Source organism: Cucurbita pepo, chromosome 12 (assembly GCF_057944985.1).
Source record: "Cucurbita pepo subsp. pepo isolate OVF chromosome 12, ASM5794498v1, whole genome shotgun sequence".
Classification (NCBI taxonomy): domain Eukaryota; kingdom Viridiplantae; phylum Streptophyta; class Magnoliopsida; order Cucurbitales; family Cucurbitaceae; genus Cucurbita; species Cucurbita pepo.
Genome location: NC_141809.1, coordinates 15,043,757 through 15,063,158, shown reverse-complemented (window position 1 = coordinate 15,063,158; position 19,402 = coordinate 15,043,757). Strand labels below are relative to the sequence as shown.

Sequence of the window (19,402 nt, the reverse complement as noted above, 5' to 3'; positions counted from 1 at the left end):
TTAGGTCTCTACCCTGTAGATTTAATAGACATTTCATTTATCCATACATTCTATATGTAGATTATTTCGAGTTGATACATTCTATGTGTAGATTATTTCGAGTTAGGTCTCTACCCTGTAGATTAAATGCATACATTCTATACCTAGATTATTATTAGCTGAACATTTTGAGCAGATTATTTCGAGTTAGGTCTCTACCCTGTAGATTAAATGCATACATTCTATACGTAGATTATTATTAGCTGAACATTTCGAACCAGGTCTCGACCCTATATTATTATTAGCTGAACATTTCGAGCCAGGTCTCGACCCTATAGATTAAATAGACATCTGCATTCATCCATACATTCTATATCTATAGTTATTAGTTCATCATGATTGATTTTATTAACTCTCTGTTGGTGGTTGGTTGTATCGTTAAAGTTGACCCAACCTATGATGAATTTACCATCTTAGTGCATAACCTTTCAAAGTTATGCATTTGAGCTTTTAATTTATTTAATTTATTAATAAGTTTCTAGTTTGTTCTAAAATATTTAATAGGTAAGGTTAAATACAGAAAATATTTTACAAACTTAAAAGTGAAAATATTTTATAAATTTTTAAAGTTATTGAAAGTCAGACGTCTTAATAGTAATTTAGAATAAAAAAGTTGAATTCAATTAAAAAGAAGTTATTAGAGAGAGGTTGAAAGGTTTAAGACATAAAAGACAGTTCAAACATCTACTAAACACAAATTCAGCGATCTAGAGAAAATGATATATTTTCTAAAGTTTAGATATACGTCTGCAATTACACGTTCATTTTAGTATTTAAGCTCTGATAAATGTGGAGACTCAACTTCAGTAGAACCAGAGATTTACACAAGGCTGCTAAAATGGTGAGGAACACCAGAATCAGAACTGGGTGCCACCGCCATCTTTCAACATTTCCATGGGGATTCTCAAGCCAACTACTTGCCCCACAACTGAGAGCCATGAGGCGACATATCTTTCAATCGCTATCTCATTCTTGAACCAGGATGCGTCACTAAGTAAGAGTAGCTTCATCCATTCCCTCGTTCCACAAGGATGTAATTTAAACCATATTCTGTTTAAATATGGATGCTCCTGACATTAATCCATACCCAAAACTAGTTAACATCACAAAGTTCATGTACAAGAAAAAAGGAAAAAAAAAAAAAAAAAAGCATCCTGCATTCTTATTTCTCAATCAGAGAATGACAGTGACAGAAATAAGAAAAGAAACTTTCAGAATATGCGTATGATCCATCGCTAGCACTGTCCTCTTTGAGCTTTCTCTTTCAGATTTCCTCTCAAAGTTTTTAAAACACATATGCTAGGGAAGGTGTCTTATAAAAAAAAAAATGCTTCGTTTTCCTTCCCAACCGACGTGGGATCTCACAATCCACCCCCCTTGGGGCCTGCGTACTCGCTGCCACTCGTTCCCTTCTCCAATCGATGTGGGACCCCCAATCCACCCCCTTCAGGGCTCAGCCTCCTTGCTGGCTTATCGCCTGGTGTCTGACTCTGATACCATTAGTAACGGCTCAAGCCCACCGCTAGCAATATTGTCCTCTTTGGGCTTTTCTTTTTGGGCTTCCCCTCAAGATTTTTAAAACGCGTCTGCTAAAAGGAGGTTTCCACACCCTTATAAAGAATGTTTCGTTCTCCTCCCCAACCGATGTGGGATCTCACATTTATGTTGGGATGGGGTTCTCTCTACCCTGCCCGTAAACTCTTCCTTCTTTTGTTTTAATGCAAACTCATTTATGCTTGGTGCATCCAAAACCAAAGGCCAAAAAAAATGTCAAAGAAAAGCTGTACCTCCTGAGTAATAAATGTCCATTTTGAATTCAATAGTGTATCTGCAGACTGTGATGGAAGGTCCTTTTTCATTTCTTCAAACGTCAGAGGTTGTCCATCTGCACACTTTACAAAATTAGTATACTGAACGGGAAATACTTCATATTAGGAACAGAATTTAAACACAAAAAATAGATATTTTAAACCTCCTATTTCCTATACCATAATTAGGCCAAGGGGGAAGATAGAGACAGTGGAAACAGAACATAGCGAAGATAAAGCACATACATTCAACCACTCATTCTCGACATGCAAGTGACATTCTATTGTAGCTTCCTTGTCTAACAGAGTCAAAATCATACTGTCAGTGTTGCCCCTCTTTTATACTTACTGGTTGATCAATATTTTACTATTATCAAGGAAAGTTTCTTTATCTTTTTGAAAATAAATAAGGATCACGATTCTAGGAAAAGGGTCTAAAAGATCAATTCACAGAGGAAAAATTAAGAATGTGTTGAAAGATTTTGCAATGGCTTAAGCCACTTGAAATAATCCATGATGTCACACACCTTAATTTCCAATATATTCCACCGAATCACATTTTTAGAATAACTACATTCAACATTTCAAGGAGCATGCCAATTACAGGTATTAGCGAGCTCAGAAAGTTTTGGATAAATAACCAAATATTACATCAGTACACATCACTAGAGTGATTCATGTGAGATCTCACGCTGATTGAGGAGGAGAACAAAGCATTCTTTATAAGGGTATGAAAACCTCTCCTTAGCAGACGTGTTTTAAAAACCTTGAGGAGAAGCCCGAAAGGGAAAAATCAAAGAGGACAATATTCTACTAGCGGTAGGCTTGAGCTGTTACAATTCATTTGCTAAATATCTAGAAACCAAAAGTCTTATGTTTGCATTTGCATCAAACAATAATATTCTAAAGCGTGATCTTAAAAAGGTATAATGGAACAATAAAACTTGCATACCACAACTGTAAGCTCGAAAGTAAAGCACTGGAACACTATATGAAGCACAGTGCAGAACGTGAAAATCATAGTAATGTACTTCTTCATGATCACTTGGGGAGGAGACCTTGAGAAAAACGGGAGAGTTTGGTTAATGAATGCAACAGATATCACACAACTAAAGAAGTATGGTTACCACAAGAACATCAATTACAGAAAGCACATACTAATGTAGCTTCATCCAGAGACTCATTGTTGTTGCCAGCAGTATCTATTTCCTCAAAACACTCTACTTTCTCCTGCTCGTTCTGTAGAAAACATTTAAACGAAAAAATGAAGAACAATTGTGAATTGCAGAAGAAAAACAAAAAAGGACCACGAAAATGGAAGATGCAGACCTCTTGTGGTCTCAGAAGGCATATTTTCTCCAAAGATAAGTACCCTTCCACCTAGTAGCATATAAAAAGGCATAAGCAGCCTTGTAAATCAGTGATATCTAATCCAAACAAGAACAAACTTCACCTTATCATCAGAACTAATCCACCGTAGTTTCTGAAATGGAATCCATGACCATGAAGGAAAATCAGAGTTGATCAGATTCCATCTATGAACAAAAGCACAAGCAGCCTTGTAAAAATTACTTGATGAGATAGTTCCATCCAAAGCTAAAGTATTCTCCACCAATGCTTCACATGTACCAACCTAAACGCATCGGAGAAACAGATAGGGCGAAATCCGAAATGGAAAGCGTCAACATGGAACAAAAACTTTGAGGCAGACCAATTATAAGAAACGCATATGAACTACAAACAAAATCATACGTTTTTCGCACATAAAATCGAAATCATTCGGCCATACAGATTTAAAAACAAGTTCGAATAATTTGAACACTAACCATCTGCTTCATTTGAATGACGTGAAATTCACATGGATCAGTGATCATTTCAATAACCCAAAGCTCGGTGATCGGACGATTGTTGGCGTCAAAGTCGATTGTCCTGAGATTTCTTCCATCGCGAATTGTTTCCTTTCGTTCTTGGAGCTGAACATCGCTTCTGTTGGGCTAATACATGGAGAAACCCCAAAGAAAATAGTTTTGATATATATAAACGTTTTTTTTTTTTAATATTTAAATTGTACTTTTAATTTATTTTATCACTTTATTAAAAAAAAATTATAAATGTGGTCAACTCTCCTAGGTCAACTTTTCTAATATTTTGCTATTTTGTAGGTTGGAAGATGAAAATAAAAAATAGTATTAATTAAATTAAATAAAAAATTTAATCTTCAAACACTTTAACTCTACCGTTCGAAAAATAGTTCTAAATAGTCTTTAAACTTCTAAGCTATTAGATATATTCACCATGGCAATCAAAAACGATCATCCACGTATATTTTATAGAATTCACATTTAAAACAAAACATAACAAAAAAGTCGGTGTTTAACTAGGAAAAATACAAAAAAATATAGTATATTGAACATTGTAAAACAAAAATATATTCCCGAGCCAAATTCTACGTTTTAGCTAACTCGAAAAAGAAAATTACAGATGGAAACGCTTAATAAAATGCATTCTAAATCTAATACAATAACAAATAACGAATAACGAATAAAAGAATATATGGAACTTTGTATAACACAATAGGCAAGAGAGAATCAAACACATTCACATGAAAGAATGCATTATAACAGCAGTTAACAAGATCAACCTCACCTTCTGTACTCGTTATGGCTAGCTTTCAAATTTGTGATACGTTTGGAAGATAAGTATTCAGAAGAAGATCAGGCACCTCAAATGGGGCGTCTGATGGTGGTGCTGCGACGTTTGAGGACGATGAATGCGGAACAGAGGAGTTCTGAAGCTCGGTTGATTCTAACACTGCCTCTGAATGTGTCGTATTATTTACGGATGACGGTGGTACTATTTGAGTTTCTACTGGTGTGGTGTTGGAGGATGCTAATTGAATATCAGATGGCTCTAAACCATTTAACGTTATCGGAACATTTTCTACTGAAGTAGTCGGAGGCGTGTCGGTTGCTGATGTATTAGTTGGGGCTTTACCGTCTGAAGTCTGTTCAGTTGGTTCGGATTGGGTCGGTGTACCTTCTGTTTGTTGTTGTGGATCAGCAGGCGGTGCCTCCAGTAGCAAAGGCTTGGCTGGTTGCTGCAATGCACCTTGTGCCCCAGGAGTTGGCTTCTTTGGAGCTAGAATGGAAGATGACAGAGTTGGCATTCCAGGAGGAAGGATTTCAATTGGAGGCTTCTTGCTTGCATCTGCCAAGGTTGTGAGTTTTGGCTCCTCGAGTGATGCAAAAAATGCAGCTGCAGCGTCGGTCTTTTCCGACGAGGTGTGATCCATCTCCTTTTGTAGCATCTTGTTCCAAGACTCGACCAAGTTTTTCAATGTCGGTCGACCATGAGCCTGAAAATTGCAAGTTAATGCACAGACAGAAGTACATATACAGAACAAATAAAGTTGACATACTTGAGCGTGAAGCACAGCTTCCGCAAGCATTCCTGTGTCTTGCCATGCTTTCTCCATGAGAACATTGTCTCCTAAAACCGCTGCTGCAAACGCTGCTTCACGTCCCGAGCCGACTGAGATTAAATTGTTCACTAATCCCTGAAACGTTTACATTGCCATTTATCATAAGCAGACCATTGAAGACTAATTATCTTTAGAAAGAAAACCCAACCACTGTATGCACGAAGTATCCAGTCTGCCACTTACACGAGACGAAGAATATACAAACTTAGGCCAATTACGAAGCTTAAAACATTAGTGAACTGTAAGGCCGAGCACTTACACTCAATCGTGTCAACTCTCCATGATTTGCCAGTCGGAGAGCCAATCCTCTTATCTCATGACCTTGTAATGCACCTTTCAAGGAACCTGCAGCAGCTAACCTTTTAAGAGCCTCACGAGCAATATCAGCCTGTCCAGTAGCATCTGCTGCGTCAATCAAGTCCAAAAACTCTTTTGCAAATTTCACAATTCCTTGAAATGTTTCAACCACATCGTCCTTTTTAGTTGTTAAGCTGAGAATGTCACTCAAATCAAGCCCTGTATTATCTTGCCCCATGTCCCTGCTGTTGCTCATAGTAAGAAGACACTGAAGTGCTCTTTTTAAATCATTTCCTTGCATGGCCAGATCAAATTCCAATCTGAAAATTGAATAGAGATGGATTAACAATTATAACTAGGACTAGAGTAATCAGATTGCAATGCAACTGACATGGTTTTGACACATTGATCTCATATCGAGTGGCAGACTCCAAGCTACTACTCAGAGTTATTGAGGAATTACGTATGAAGGGGCTTAAAAGCGGCAACAAACCACAAAAATGGATGTACATGTTTGTATGCTTTCTGACCAGCAATCTTGATGGAAAAGCAAACATAGGCATTTTACTTTTACAGGGGGGTAGCATCTTTCCTGCAAGTGTTTGTTTACCTCTTCGATATTCCTGGCAGATGTAGAGCTTCCATGGCATAGCCCATACCAAGCATAAATTGGGCTAAGTCATCATGATGTTCTCTACCAAGCCTACTTGCCCTGCAGAATAAGTTCTATTTAGGACTTGAAACGATTCCAGCCATTTGACAATGAAAAGAATGAGGAGAAAAAAAGAAGCTCATACCATTTGACGGCACTGATTGCATCACCATAGGCAGCAAGACACCGACAACGAATACCAGGATGATTTAAGGATAAAGCATGAGCACTCATGTACCTGGCCAAGAAAACTCAAGCAACGTAAGTCGGGATTTTCATTATTGCATTCAGAACTTTTTTCTGATTCAAACTCAAGAATCCTCCAAGCATAAAAGATAATGACATTGAAAAACGAGACAAAGAAGGATGATTCACGGTTTGAACTCTATGCATTCACCATGATCGACATTGAGCAGCTAGTATAATTTTTTAAATGCTTCACAAGCACATGGTTCGTGAAAGATTTACTGAACTTTCACCAGTAACTCTGGGATAGTATAACAAAATGGAAATATGTGAACAAACAGAGAACCAGGTTATCGACTTCAGAAAAACTTCAACATTAGTACTTTCTAATGGGAGGATGGGTAGTTATGTCCTTTAAATTCCTATATAGTACAAGATTCAAGTACCTGTCAATTAACCAGAGAACTCCATCTCTAACACCAACTACAACTAGAGGTCCTACGGGACGTTTCTGCTCAGCTGGGAAACGAGTAACTGCCACTGACACTCCACCACCGCCAACTGCTATCTCATTTGCTCTTCTGTCTTCAGTATCTTTGTGCATCACCGAATCATCTGCATCCACCTTCGACTGTTTGGGTAATGATAAAAATGGTGGTACAGAAGGAGCTTGCTGAAATGATGCTAATCGCACCACCTGATATAGTAAGGAAAAATTAATATTAAAAGATAAGAAGGAAATTAGCATTATTCATATGATTCACGAATCATATACTGCATACCAGAAATTAAGTTACAAAATACTATTTTGAACAAAGGGTAAGTATTGGACGTACATCCAGCATGGATGTGCACCTGATAATTTTCTGAAACAATTTTCTTTATGTGATTTTTCTTCTTTAATTTATAAATTCTTCTTTGCTAGGAAAGGCCAAAACTAAACACTTGATGGTTAGTAGAGCAGAATAACTATAAAAATTGGTTCTAGGAACTACTCTCCAAATAAGAAACCAAATGTCCCCATAATTTTTCGAATTAGAAATTTGAAATTGTTAAATTTCTCACCGGAAGAGACTTTCCCCATCAGAATCTGCAAGTATTCTGAAGTCAGTAGGAAAGGTCTTCCCATATCGGTCAAGGATATGCATGAAATCAAGATTCACATTATGTAAACCCAAAATAAGACAACATTTCTAATATCGTGACCACAGATAGTCAAATATAAAGAAAGGGAATAAGATTGGACCTGAAGCATTGGGGGCCTCAAGGTTATTCTTTCCTGGGCAACAGTTTGAGGGCCATCTACAGTGATAAGAGCCAACTCCCCATGCTCAGCAATGGCTTTAGCTTGTGCATCTTTCAACTTCATCTCTTCTTTCATTCTTTTCATTTCAATGTCAATAGCCGCAACTCCAGCATCCACAAAAACACATCTAGAACATGAGGCAGAACAAAGTAGCATAAGTTCTAGTAGCATCTCCTTTAAATTAAAATTTCAGATTTCTATCACAACGACATAAAATAGCACTTAAAATAATTTATAAAATCTCAAAAGAATATGTATTCCATTTTATGATAAAGGATGAGAAAAACTACTTGTACAAGCAAAAAAAAAAAAGAAGAGTACAATGAATTTCTCCTGTCTCTCTCCAGAATACTGTCTCCCCTTTCTCCAATATGCCTCACCAGAAACAATGGACCTGGTAAAAAGTTTTTCCCTCATCTCCCAATGATGATGCGTAAAACAACTAAGATTGAAAACAAAGTTTTCACATGCAATTTTGGTCTTGCAGAGGATGAATAGTTAAAATTTCAGAACCCCATTTGAATTATACGTTTGCAATTAGTGGAGAAAAGGTTGTGGTCATTATGGGTTGCAGATGCTACTTAAGACCTCATCATCCAACAGTCACACAAGTTCTTTTAGAAAACAGTGCAATGGAGGATTCATATGGATCCAAAAAAACAAAACCATAAACAAAATAGGAAGCTTCTTATAGATTACAAAGGTTCTAAATGGAAGAAAAGGAGACGTTGTTGTCTCTGGGGAAGACTACCGAGGATGGTCAAACTTCAGAAGTCTTATTTTTCTATTTCTTGAAAGGAAAGGGCAGCTCCCAAATGAAACAGAAGAATAAAATGGGAGTAGACAATCATACGAAAACATGATAAAGATGGCAACAACAACCTCCATGCGGCCGTCAGGAGCTGTCTTCAAATCAAGGCCCGGAGTGAGAAGGAAAGATTGAAGTGGCATCCTAGTGGTAACTGAACTGGACTTCCACAACGACTAGAATAGGATCTTGAAGTTCATCCAAAATCTAACACAGGATCATCTTCTTAGAAACCTTTTCTAACCTGACAAAGCCTCCTAAAATTTCTGTCAAATGAAGTTGCCCGGATATTAGCTATGAATAAGGGGTGAGTGACTTGTAGACATATGACACTAAAGATGGAAACATGGGATGTCACAAAGCATAGCTGGCTTTGTGGTTCCCACATATGGAGGATGAATTAGAGAGGTATTACTGTGGACTTGTCCTACATAAATTAGTTTATCTGAACTAGAAAAGGAATTTACAGGTTGTATCCTACTAAGATGGTAATCTTTTGACTGGTGAAGCTGTTGCAATCCAAGGAATCTTCTCATCAGTGACAGCTAAGGTTACAAAGGCCACGAGGGTCCTGGCTTGAACCCGGTCAATGTGTGGAGAGTCCAAGATGGATTGCTCTACCCGACAATTCCCATGACAGATCTCTCTGATCATGGTCAAACGGGGTACAAAGGGCCAACGTTCCCTAACAAGCCATAAAACTAGCAACAGTATGATTATGATGATTTGAAACTAAAACAAGCGCAAAAATGGCAAGTTCAACCTTTGAATGCATATAGGTCAAGTGACACAAAAGGAACGGACGTGGTTTAGACCTTGTTCGTGGTTGGATAATAGTCGTGTGTGGGCCTGCATCCCCTCAAAACAGCTAGCATCCTCACAGAAAAGACCAAAGTTTCAGCAAGAAATCCTCAATTTGTATTGGTTATACAATGACGTATGGTGCATAGAGGGAGATTTCCATGTGGCAAGATAGAGTGCAAACAAATCCTCGGGGGCAGAATCATCACTAGAAGTGGTCTAATTTGGAGTACTCATGAAATTTGAAAACATCAAAGGACTAGACAAAAATGCTAGGCAGAAACTAAAGCAAAACAAACACATTGCAAGATTGAATTGAACTGAAGAGAATTGAAGATATATCTCTTGCAATTTATTGAGAAGTATACAAAATTCATGAGGAATATGATGAATGTTAAGCAAAATCCAACAAGAATTTACACAAGCAAGGGGAAAATATAACTTACTCTATGGTAGTTGGAGTAGCCACAAACAGTTGTCTACGGTGCCAGACAGCTCCAGTAGCATATGGAATTGCTACGTCTCCCAAGTATCTATACTGAGGACGCAGAGCAGATACAACAATGTAATGCTGATATGCGAAGGCACAATATTCAATAGTTTGGTCCCATGCAGTCCATTCTGGCTGAGGCAGAAGCCCACCAACAGGCTGAAAAGTTTCCCAGCTGCATGAAATACACCGTCCAGAGTGAATAAAAGGGGATAATCGAACTGGCGAGAAAGGAGGTAATGTTAATGGCACCAATCGACATCCCTCCTCCCACCAAAAAAAAAACGAAGTCAGTAACTGGATAGAAAGCTCCCATCCACTCAATAACTACCATGAAAAGTGAATATAAAAGCATAAAATATATATATCTCCTTGGGAAAACTCAATTTTTAGAAACACAAAGGGGGTGACTTGTGAACATTCAAGATCACCATTTACAAGTAGGATAAATCATCCATGAGAATAAACTAGCTGAGACGTTCAGAAATACAAACCAACCAAATGACCTACCTCAGTTTTATATCGGTTTACCCACTTGCTAAAACCTCCCATCATAGTTGCACTAAAATTTTGTTCTAAAAAAACTACTTCAAATATTGATTCTCAAGCAAGCCCACGGTAGCAATGGAACCGGGAAAAGTATACAAAAAAGACCGTTCTTTTCTATTCTATTAGTATTAGATTAGTATTAGTTAGTGATCTCGGCTTAGTGAGTCATTTATTTCGTGATGAACTGTTAGCACCAAACCTTCATTTTGTCTCTATGGATCGAGGAGAAAGGGAGCTCAGCGGGAAGAGGATGGCAATTCCTTTGGCATACTTGCCCACTTTTGTAATTTCATATATTAATGTAATGAAGGAATCTCTGTTTCTCATTTTAAGAAAATAATTGTGATTCATGCCAATCAGTGCCTTCTAGTGTCCATTGACCTTTTGGGTGGATGAGCATTCCTCTTTTGAATGGAGTATATTTTTTTTCTTATTTGGAACAAAAAAAAAAAAAAAAAAAAAAAAAAGACTTAAAGAAAGAAAGAAAGAACTTAGCTCCACAAGCACAATTTTTCTCACCTGTACAGTTGAAAGTTTGGTGGTGGTGTTTCAGCCGAAGATCTACGGGAAGAAAAACCACCGTCAAAACTTGAAAAGGAAGAAACACCACTGTTACCAAATCCTGATAAAGGCATTGTTGAAATTGCTGTCGCAGCAACAGAACTAATTCTCCTGGATGTTCGATAAGCAACGCCAAGAAGAGCCCCACCATGCAAACCAACCACCTAAAAAAAATTGTTTTAGCAAAAATAATTTCTCCACATACTAAATGAGAAAATGAAAAATGCAATGACTTACTAAGCTTATTTCAGTTTAATAAGAAAATAAAAAATGCAATGACTTTTGGGCACTGCAAGAGATGAATGCAGTAGAAAATCCAATGACTGGACAGAAATGCAGATCTTTGATAATCAGATAGATGTATAAGAAATACCTCATATATGGGGCACAGTGTAGGGCAATAGAATCATTTTCAGTCTTCCTATTTTAAAAAAATTCAACCAAATATTTAACCTGTCAGATTCCCACAATATAAATATATGCACGCATACATACATACATATAAGAAGTGGTTCAAGTGAGGAAATTGGACAGAAAATAAGAATTGATTGTACGGGTCGATAGCTTTAAATTTTCATGTTAAAAGTACGGCTGGAAAGAAATGCAACTTTTCGAGAGATCGAAAAAAAAAAAAAAAAAAAAAAAAAAAAAAAAAAAAAAATTAGGCATTGTATGCTTTGCGGCTGCTTCTATTTTGGCTCTCTTATAAAGGGAATTTTATAACTACCCTGTTTCTGTGACCAACACCAACGTGAGTATTTTTGTAGTCCCTCTTGAGAATTCTAATAGGATATTCCTCACGTTCTTTTTGTATATTGTGAGTAGCATATTGATGATGATGATAGTAATAATAATAGAATGTGACATGATGTGCTGGAGTCGGAGAGACTATAATTGGCCGACATGAACTTGCTCATGTACAGTCATCTTAAGCTGTGCAACACATGTTTTTCTGTTGTTCAAAAGAAGAAAAAAGAGAAAACAACTTTCATCAAGAATAAAGAAATTATTAACCGAAAGGGGGAGTCATAGAGAAGTATTGACCAAACTCAGGCACCAGAGCGAGCAAAAAATACTAATAGTGATTAGAAACCAAAGGATGATCACAAAAAGACAGCATCGTGGACTGGACCTAAAAGGCACTAAAGCGAAGTGAGCCACATCCCAAAACCTGCTCCCAAGAGCCCTTAAATATCCTCTTAGTACTCTTTTAACCAAACATTCCAAAAAATAAAGGAGACACACACAATAATCAAATACTCCAGAAAATACAGAACACAAACACTACCTGCCCCAAAATTGACATCTATCCCAAAAGGAAGGATATAAACCCTCTTTTTCTATCATACCACAGCAACATTGAGGACCACACACCACCTCAAACACTTGCAAAAATAAAATATGAATCCTCCAGTAAAAGTGCATCTTCAAAGGATGTACTCAAAATCCTCCATCGCCTACTTACAAAGGATCACCACAATATCAAGCTCCAAAAAATAAAGACATGGATCACATCAGCATTGTTGATCCTTTCAAGAGCAACAATAAGTTTTACCTTCATAATATTAACCTTCTCATGCTGAATGAAGTAGGGGAAAAAAGAAGAGAGAGAAGAAAAATTAAAGGACTTGAAAAGAACTCCCCATCACCAAATTCCTTGTTTTCACTTTCAATGCTTAATCTTCACCTAGGTTGCCCTTAATGTGGCAATCTCACAAATGGGAGTGTGAAGGAATTTTAGGAGGAAATGTCTTGTTGGAAAATAGTTAAATTATGCAAGTGTAAATCACGCAAGTGAATATCACAACTGGGAGTGTGAAGGATGTTAGATCATGCAAGTGGATAATCATTATTAAATTATGGAAGATTCCTTTGCCATCATATTGAACTACGGATGTCCATTTTACCATTGTCCCAAAATAAAGTATAAGAAAAAAGAATTGAAGGGCATGGGCAACAAGCTAATTACCGGTTCACTGCGGCTGCCTACAGATCTCATCAAAATGTTTGATGTCCCATCATCGAGCAATATACGAACTTGAACACTGGCCGAGGAAGCAGCAGAAGCAGCTGCTGCAGCTGCCTGCGCTGCTGCTGCAGCAGCTTCCTTTGCTCTTCTAGATGATCCCCCCTTAGGAATTGTTGGAAACCTAGGAGGTATGGCAGATTCCAGCAATGCAAACCTATCTCGACATGTATCCCAGGCCAGAAGCCTCGCACTTCCGGAATCAACAATGGACCAGTCACTTACTTTGTAGATGGAAAAGTATGGAATATCAGGCCAAATTATAGCAAGGTACCTGCATCAAAATCAAGCCTGTGAGCAACAAATTTCCAAACAAAAAAACACCCACGTATAGATCATATTACTAGAGATACTGAAAACAATAATTGACCCTGATGAACAATCTTGATAGAAATACAGAACAAAATCAACCTAACAATGGAGATTTTGCTAACCCATCCTCTATTAACATGGATGCATAACCAAATATAAAATTTACTTTACACAGAAAGGTTCAAACAAGAAGAATATGGGGGCCAACTTACTTTCCAGAACTGCTAACAGAAAGAACTGAATATGCATCATGTGGAACAGGAGTGCTGATGTGTTTTTTGCCCTGCTTGACTTGTAGCAGCTCATCTCCTTTTAACCTTCCTCCTTCCGATAACGATCCATTATTTCCCAAAGATGGATTCGTTGTGTGAGACAATTGAAAATTTAGCAATTTTAGTTCCCTTTCAACTACATAAACAGCAGAATGCTCCCGGCCGCCTGATGGAGTTGGAAGAGGAGCTACTGCTGGAAGAGATCTAGCATCAAGTTCACTGATGATAACACCAATATTGGTTCCAGTAGCAACAAGATGAGGTTGTAAAGGATGAGCAATCATACAGTAAACCTGTAACATGAGACTGATAAGCAATCATCGAGCAATATATGATCTTGAACCAGCAACATTTTTTCAAGAAAAACAACAAAAAAAAAAATTTATTTTCCTTCTTTTATTTTCACTCCCTTCAGGTGTTCGTAACCCATGAACATTTTTTCACTTAATTACATCAATGAGAAGTTGTTTCTTATTCAAGAAAAAAAAAAAAGCTTCAATATCGTTTTTTTTCTTTGAAATTTTATACATTCCATATTCATACAATTTATTGAATGATCAAGACAACTTTTTCTCAACAATATTTGGAGAGAGAACTTATTAGAGGGTTAAAATTGCAATACTTTCTAAAATTTTAAGGTTAAGATCGAAACATTTATCTAAGTATGAGGTGCAATTGGATGCAATTGAAAGTTTAGGGTTAAAATTGATACAACTTGATAAGTTTAGGGGTCAAAAAAAAATCTAAAAAAAATGAACAAGAAAAGAATAAGAAGATGCAAGGGAACCAAGGGGCTTGAAAGAAACCCCAAGAAAACAACAAAGATCTAGGCTAAATGTTTATAGAAACGAAAAGACAAACAAACTCATTAGGAATAGTTAGGTGATTCATGCTTGTGGCGAAAGACATACCCTAACTTTCTTGTTTGGAGCAAGCATTTGAGGAGGGACAAGGGAAGAAAGTTCACAAAGTGGTCTTGTGAGAGCTGAGTACGTGGGGTGCTCAATAGCCCTGAAAAAGTTCGAGCGTTATCCTATAAGAGCCTTAATGTAATAAGAAAACAAAAAAATTAGGTGAAAGCTAACATCACAAGCTCACCGCACTTTTACTTCACAAAAAAAAAAAAACGAGAATCCTCAACATTCTTATCTGACATGATCAGTTAAGAAAATGAAGAATAATAGTAATAATGAAATAAAAAACATACCATATGTGGGAATCTTTAACACAAGTGAGAATATCAAGGTTTGGCGCACGAGGATGACACCAAGATGCAACACTATGGCAGGCCAATTTTGGAACAGGTTTAATGCGACGCAGTTCCTGAGATGAATAGATTAAATGAGATATCACAAAGTATTCAAGAAGACTTGGAAGGAGGTAACCTAATAAATATTTGTTAAACGATTCGGTATTGTAAAATGTAATGCACTATAAATATGCAACGATACCTTAAAACTGATAGTATCCCAAATGGCAAGTGTTTTGTCCGCACCAATTGTGATAAGTTGGGGAGCACCTCCGATCACTCTGGAAAGTTCGACAGCTATCACCCCACCATCATGTGCCTATTAAGAATGTAAAAGATCTTTTATCAGTCCCAGTTCATTAATCATTATGGAACACACAATAAAAATATTAATCATGAAAAGTATATGTGAAGCATTAAGTATTCAATTTTTTTAAGAAACAACCAGATAGAAGAATATAATAGAGAAAATTGGACAAAAACAAATAGTTTTTTGAAGAAGCCATACGCATAAAATATTTAAACATAATAGCTGATGAACCAACAAATAAAATAGTTATAGAAATTGAAGGTAGGGGACGCACTTTTAAGCTAAGTTTTGGTACAAGTTCTCGTGAATCTTGGCTGTTGTCCGCACTCCAGAGTATAAGTAATCCATCACTAGCACCAGATACCAGAAGTGCCTGGCAATCAAATCCACAAATACAAAATGGTAACAAATCTACAAGGAAAAGGCAGGGAAAGCATCAATAAGCAAAGAAAAAAAAAAAAAAAAAAAGGGCAATTTATTGAAATGCTAATGCGTACAACAATTCAAATCGAAACCTTGTCACAAATCAAATCCCAAAATCACAAGCGTACACCAAATTGCTTGATAATAATTATAAACATCAAGTAAGAAATGCAAATCCAACAAAGTTCTGTTTCTATCAACTTCATCAAAATCTTCATGCTTATAATCCAAGCTTCACTACCTCAAACTTTACATGCCATCTTCAATCTGAATAACTTTTCCTCATGACGATACATAATTGAAAAAAAATGTCGAAAAATGTAGAATAAACCAATAATTGATGAATAAATGACTTCAATCGATTAAGAGAGAGAGAGAGAGAGAAGGCCATTTCCTATCAAATTATTGGAACTGAGTCGATGCATCACACATTACAGCCAGATCACATTTTATAGAGTTACCTCGCCCGAGGAAGCCATGAAGGTCATTAAACATGAGATTGATCCTTTATGACCTCCGGTATATCTGCGCACTAGCTGCAAGAAAATATGAAGTTAGAAAATAAGACAACAGTTTGATAATGCTATCAAACTTCGTTTCGTGAGTAAATATCTCAAACCTTCCAGGTTAGCATTGAGAGGACCCTAACAACCCCATCGGATCCACCAAAGGCCACAAGAGGACCCTCTCCTCCCGAAGTTCTAGAAAGGAACTCCATGCTGCAACATGGATGGTGGCGGGATTACTTCCAATCAAAACACAAATTAATTCTACAATTACACGATCAAGGGGTATCAAACAGAGTGATGAACTTACCAGAGAAGAGATTTATTGTCAAGATCCTGCTTCGGAACATCACGGCCTCGCATTGTCACCAAGTCCAAGAATATGGCTTTATTTTCACAACAGATAACTAGAAAATGCCTTCCCTTTGTGGAAGGGGCAAAGGAACTCATAGCTGATGTAACTTGGTTGACAGATGACGGAGCTTCAGCAGCTGCGGCACGGTTCCGGCAAAGTTGCCAAAAGCGTACATCATCGTCATAGAAGTTCACCTGCTTGACACTGCATTAAACAATTAGCAATTTTCAAATCAAACAAAAGAAAACCGGGAGATGACAGACTCACACCTTCCCCCTCGTATAGCTTCAGCCGACCTCCCCTTCAAATCTAACAATCACGTTCAAGAGACACAAATGAGCAAAACAAAAAAGAAAAATTCAGATGAACATTCAGAAAACGATTCAAAACAGAACAATTTTTTTAAAAAAAATCTCATCGGCTCGAACCTGATTCGCCCTCAGCGAGCTTCTCCAACTTGGCGCCAACGAGACGCCTCTGATCAATTCCGCCTGCTTTGAGCTCGTAAATAACCTGCCGATGCTCCCAATTCCAAACAGAGACGTGATCCGACGCATCAGCCGTAACAAGCCACGGATGTGTCGGATGCATCTGTATCTTCACGATCTTCTCGTTCGAAGGCCGAAACGCCCTTAGCCTCAACATTTTGCTTTCCTTCCTTTAGTTCAGTAGGACCGGATCCACCTTCAATTCAACTGGAAACTGAAAAATATAGATTGAAATTACATGAACAATGCTTGCTAAGAGCAGCCCTCGACTTCAAGAATGTAGTCTGATGCTTGTGGTACTCGCCGGCGATAGCATTTGTCGTATCGGTGAACGAATTTTGTTAAGTCCGGCACCGCGTGACCAATAAACCAGTCCTTTTCCCTCCGGTATTGCTCCTAATTCCTTCCAAACGACGTCGTTGTCAGTTCCTATAAACAGCAAGAAAAAAATTTCTAATTTTAGTAATCTACTTTCAATAAAATAAATAAATAAAAGAGAGAAAAATTAAAAAATTAATTATACGCGATATATTCGAATTATAAACTGAATAAATTGATATTAAATTAATTAAAACATTCATAAACTTTTAAAAGTTCCAATAATTTTTTAAAACTAAAAATAAATTGATTTTAAATCTTTTCCTTTTAAAAATCAATTTTAAAGTGAAACTTTTATTTTTTTTTAAGATTAAATTCTGAAACAAACATGAATTATATATAGAAATGATTACTAAATGTAACGCTACAAGATCCAAACGCCACAAAATTATTCATTCATAAAGTAAAATCGATTGCAAACGCATTGGGTCCTCCAAAACTGGATCTTGAGCTGGCATCAAGCCATTATTTTAGTCTCTATAATGATAACATTCTATTCTATGTTCTAAATTATGTTCGGAGTAACATGTTACCTCTTCAAAATAAAAATTTTAAAAGTTAATACCTTCATTTAGTGCCTTTGATAAAGGTTGACTTTTTATCAAAGTTGACTTTTTAGCGGATAATAAGCACGGTAGCGAGTTAACAAGTGCTTATACATTGTATTTAATAAATCTTATTTTGCATTTAATACATCAAATTGATAACCGCAAGGATTTATTAAATAATTTTATACTTTAAGACACATAATTATAAGTTATTACCGTAATAATCGAAACAAAAAGTGACAAATTTATAGTCATGGACATGATGATTTTATTAACAATCATAATGTATTATATAATTAATAAATAAAAATAAGTTTACTACAAATTAACATTGAATTAACTTTAAATTAATAATAAAAATTATTGAAAATTATTGAAATTATAAAAAATTAAATTCCAGCTGGCATTTCCAAGAATTAGGGGTACAGAAGATGGGTCTTCCCCAACCGCCCAACGGCCCACTACCGGTTCATCGTTATATATTGTGTACCCAATTCCGCCTCCTCTCCCACTCCCAATTTCTTCTCAGAGCTCAGAGATTTCCCCTCCAATGGCGTCCTTCTTCCATTTCATCCTCTTTTCAGCCATTTTTGGGTGCTTTCTTTCACGCGCCCAATCCCTCACTTGCTCTTCTCAATCCTTCTCCAACAGATCCTTCGCCCACTGCGACGATCTCCCCCATCTCGACGCCTTTCTCCACTGGACCTACAATCCCAAAAATTCCTCTCTCTCCCTTGCTTTTCTCGCCTCTCCGCCGCATTCCGGCGGCTGGGTCTCCTGGGCCGTCAACCCCACTTCCACCGGTATGGCCGGAGCTCAGGCCTTTGTCGCCTCTGTTTCCGGGAAAGCCCCCTCTGTTCGTACCTTCAACATCTCCTCCTACTCCTCTGTTGTCCCCTCACCGAAACTCTCCTTCCTCGTCTGGGATCTCGCCGTGGAATATTCCGACGGTCGGTTCACTATCTTCGCTTCCGTTAAAGTTCCGCCCAAGGCTAATTCGCTGAACCATGTCTGGCAAGTTGGACCGGAGGTCGACCCGGATACTGGTGTTCCTTCTGTTCATGAGTTTAAACCGGCTAATTTGAATGCCAAGAGCGTGTTGGTTTTTGATAAGAAGGGTGGTGCTAGTCCTGCCCCACATGCTCTCGACGGTGAGTCTCCTGCACCGTCGCCAGCGGTTGTCGGCCTTAACGAAGCTGCCGCTTCCGCCACCGCGCCCAGTACCGATATGAGTGGGGTCGCCGGAAGTAGAAGCCGGAATTTCCGGCTGGTTGTGGGTTGGTTTGTGTTTGTTTGGGGAATTATTAGTTTCTGATTTTAATTTTAGAAAATAATAATAATAATAATACAAACTCTGTGACTCTGTGATTCAGATTTTTGGGTTTTTTATTATTATTATTATTATTATTATTTTATTCCTACGAATATATAAATAAATGATTTAATTTGATTACATTATGAACTTTGGATTATTTTAATAATATTATTATTATTCTTAGATCCGTACCATTGGCTGGAAAAAAATATTATTATTTTTAATTATTAAAGTAATGTTTT

The 19,402-nt window shown here is 37.3% G+C and overlaps 3 protein-coding genes across 3 annotated transcripts; 1 reads left to right on the top strand and 2 right to left on the bottom strand.

The window, feature by feature from the left end:
• Positions 1–747: 747 nt before the first annotated feature.
• Positions 748–3,862, bottom strand: ATG10 (autophagocytosis-associated family protein). The gene is made up of 7 exons (XM_023691815.2): positions 3,674–3,862; positions 3,301–3,480; positions 3,177–3,227; positions 3,006–3,086; positions 2,800–2,905; positions 1,827–1,924; positions 748–1,109 (listed from the first exon to the last, which is right to left on the bottom strand). The coding sequence occupies exons 1-7, from the start codon at positions 3,719–3,721 to the stop codon at positions 897–899; spliced, it is 777 nt and encodes a 258-aa protein (XP_023547583.2). The 5' UTR covers positions 3,722–3,862; the 3' UTR covers positions 748–896.
• Positions 3,863–4,389: 527 nt separating this feature from the next.
• On the bottom strand, positions 4,390–17,307 carry LOC111807409 (uncharacterized). Its single transcript, XM_023693123.2, has 20 exons — positions 16,860–17,307; positions 16,701–16,740; positions 16,387–16,635; positions 16,190–16,289; positions 16,032–16,106; positions 15,422–15,520; positions 15,040–15,156; positions 14,796–14,911; positions 14,500–14,599; positions 13,529–13,881; positions 12,948–13,278; positions 10,937–11,142; positions 9,825–10,043; positions 7,710–7,896; positions 6,910–7,160; positions 6,423–6,515; positions 6,236–6,337; positions 5,588–5,945; positions 5,266–5,403; positions 4,390–5,202 (listed from the first exon to the last, which is right to left on the bottom strand). Exons 1-20 carry the CDS (start codon positions 17,074–17,076, stop codon positions 4,519–4,521), a joined length of 4,035 nt encoding a protein of 1,344 aa, XP_023548891.2. The 5' UTR covers positions 17,077–17,307; the 3' UTR covers positions 4,390–4,518.
• Positions 17,308–18,290: 983 nt separating this feature from the next.
• LOC111807548 (cytochrome b561 and DOMON domain-containing protein At4g12980-like) lies at positions 18,291–19,286 on the top strand. The gene has a single exon (XM_023693312.2). The coding sequence runs from the start codon at positions 18,396–18,398 to the stop codon at positions 19,158–19,160; it is 765 nt and encodes a 254-aa protein (XP_023549080.2). The 5' UTR covers positions 18,291–18,395; the 3' UTR covers positions 19,161–19,286.
• Positions 19,287–19,402: the final 116 nt, after the last annotated feature.

Excerpts from the sequence above, each read along its gene's own strand:
- ATG10 (XM_023691815.2), bottom strand. The coding sequence starts at position 3,721 with ATGATCACTGATCCATGTGAATTTCACGTCATTCAAATGAAGCAGATG. Across the intron at positions 3,481-3,673 it reads TCATTCAAATGAAGCAGATG|GTTGGTACATGTGAAGCATT; the intron begins GTTAGTGTTCAA and ends CGATGCGTTTAG. Across the intron at positions 1,110-1,826 it reads GGACATTTATTACTCAGGAG|GAGCATCCATATTTAAACAG; the intron begins GTACAGCTTTTC and ends GATTAATGTCAG.
- LOC111807409 (XM_023693123.2), bottom strand. The coding sequence starts at position 17,076 with ATGTTGAGGCTAAGGGCGTTTCGGCCTTCGAACGAGAAGATCGTGAAG. Across the intron at positions 15,157-15,421 it reads TACCAAAACTTAGCTTAAAA|GCACATGATGGTGGGGTGAT; the intron begins GTGCGTCCCCTA and ends CATTCTTAATAG. Across the intron at positions 5,404-5,587 it reads GAGAGTTGACACGATTGAGT|GGATTAGTGAACAATTTAAT; the intron begins GTAAGTGCTCGG and ends TAAACGTTTCAG.
- LOC111807548 (XM_023693312.2), top strand. The coding sequence starts at position 18,396 with ATGGCGTCCTTCTTCCATTTCATCCTCTTTTCAGCCATTTTTGGGTGC.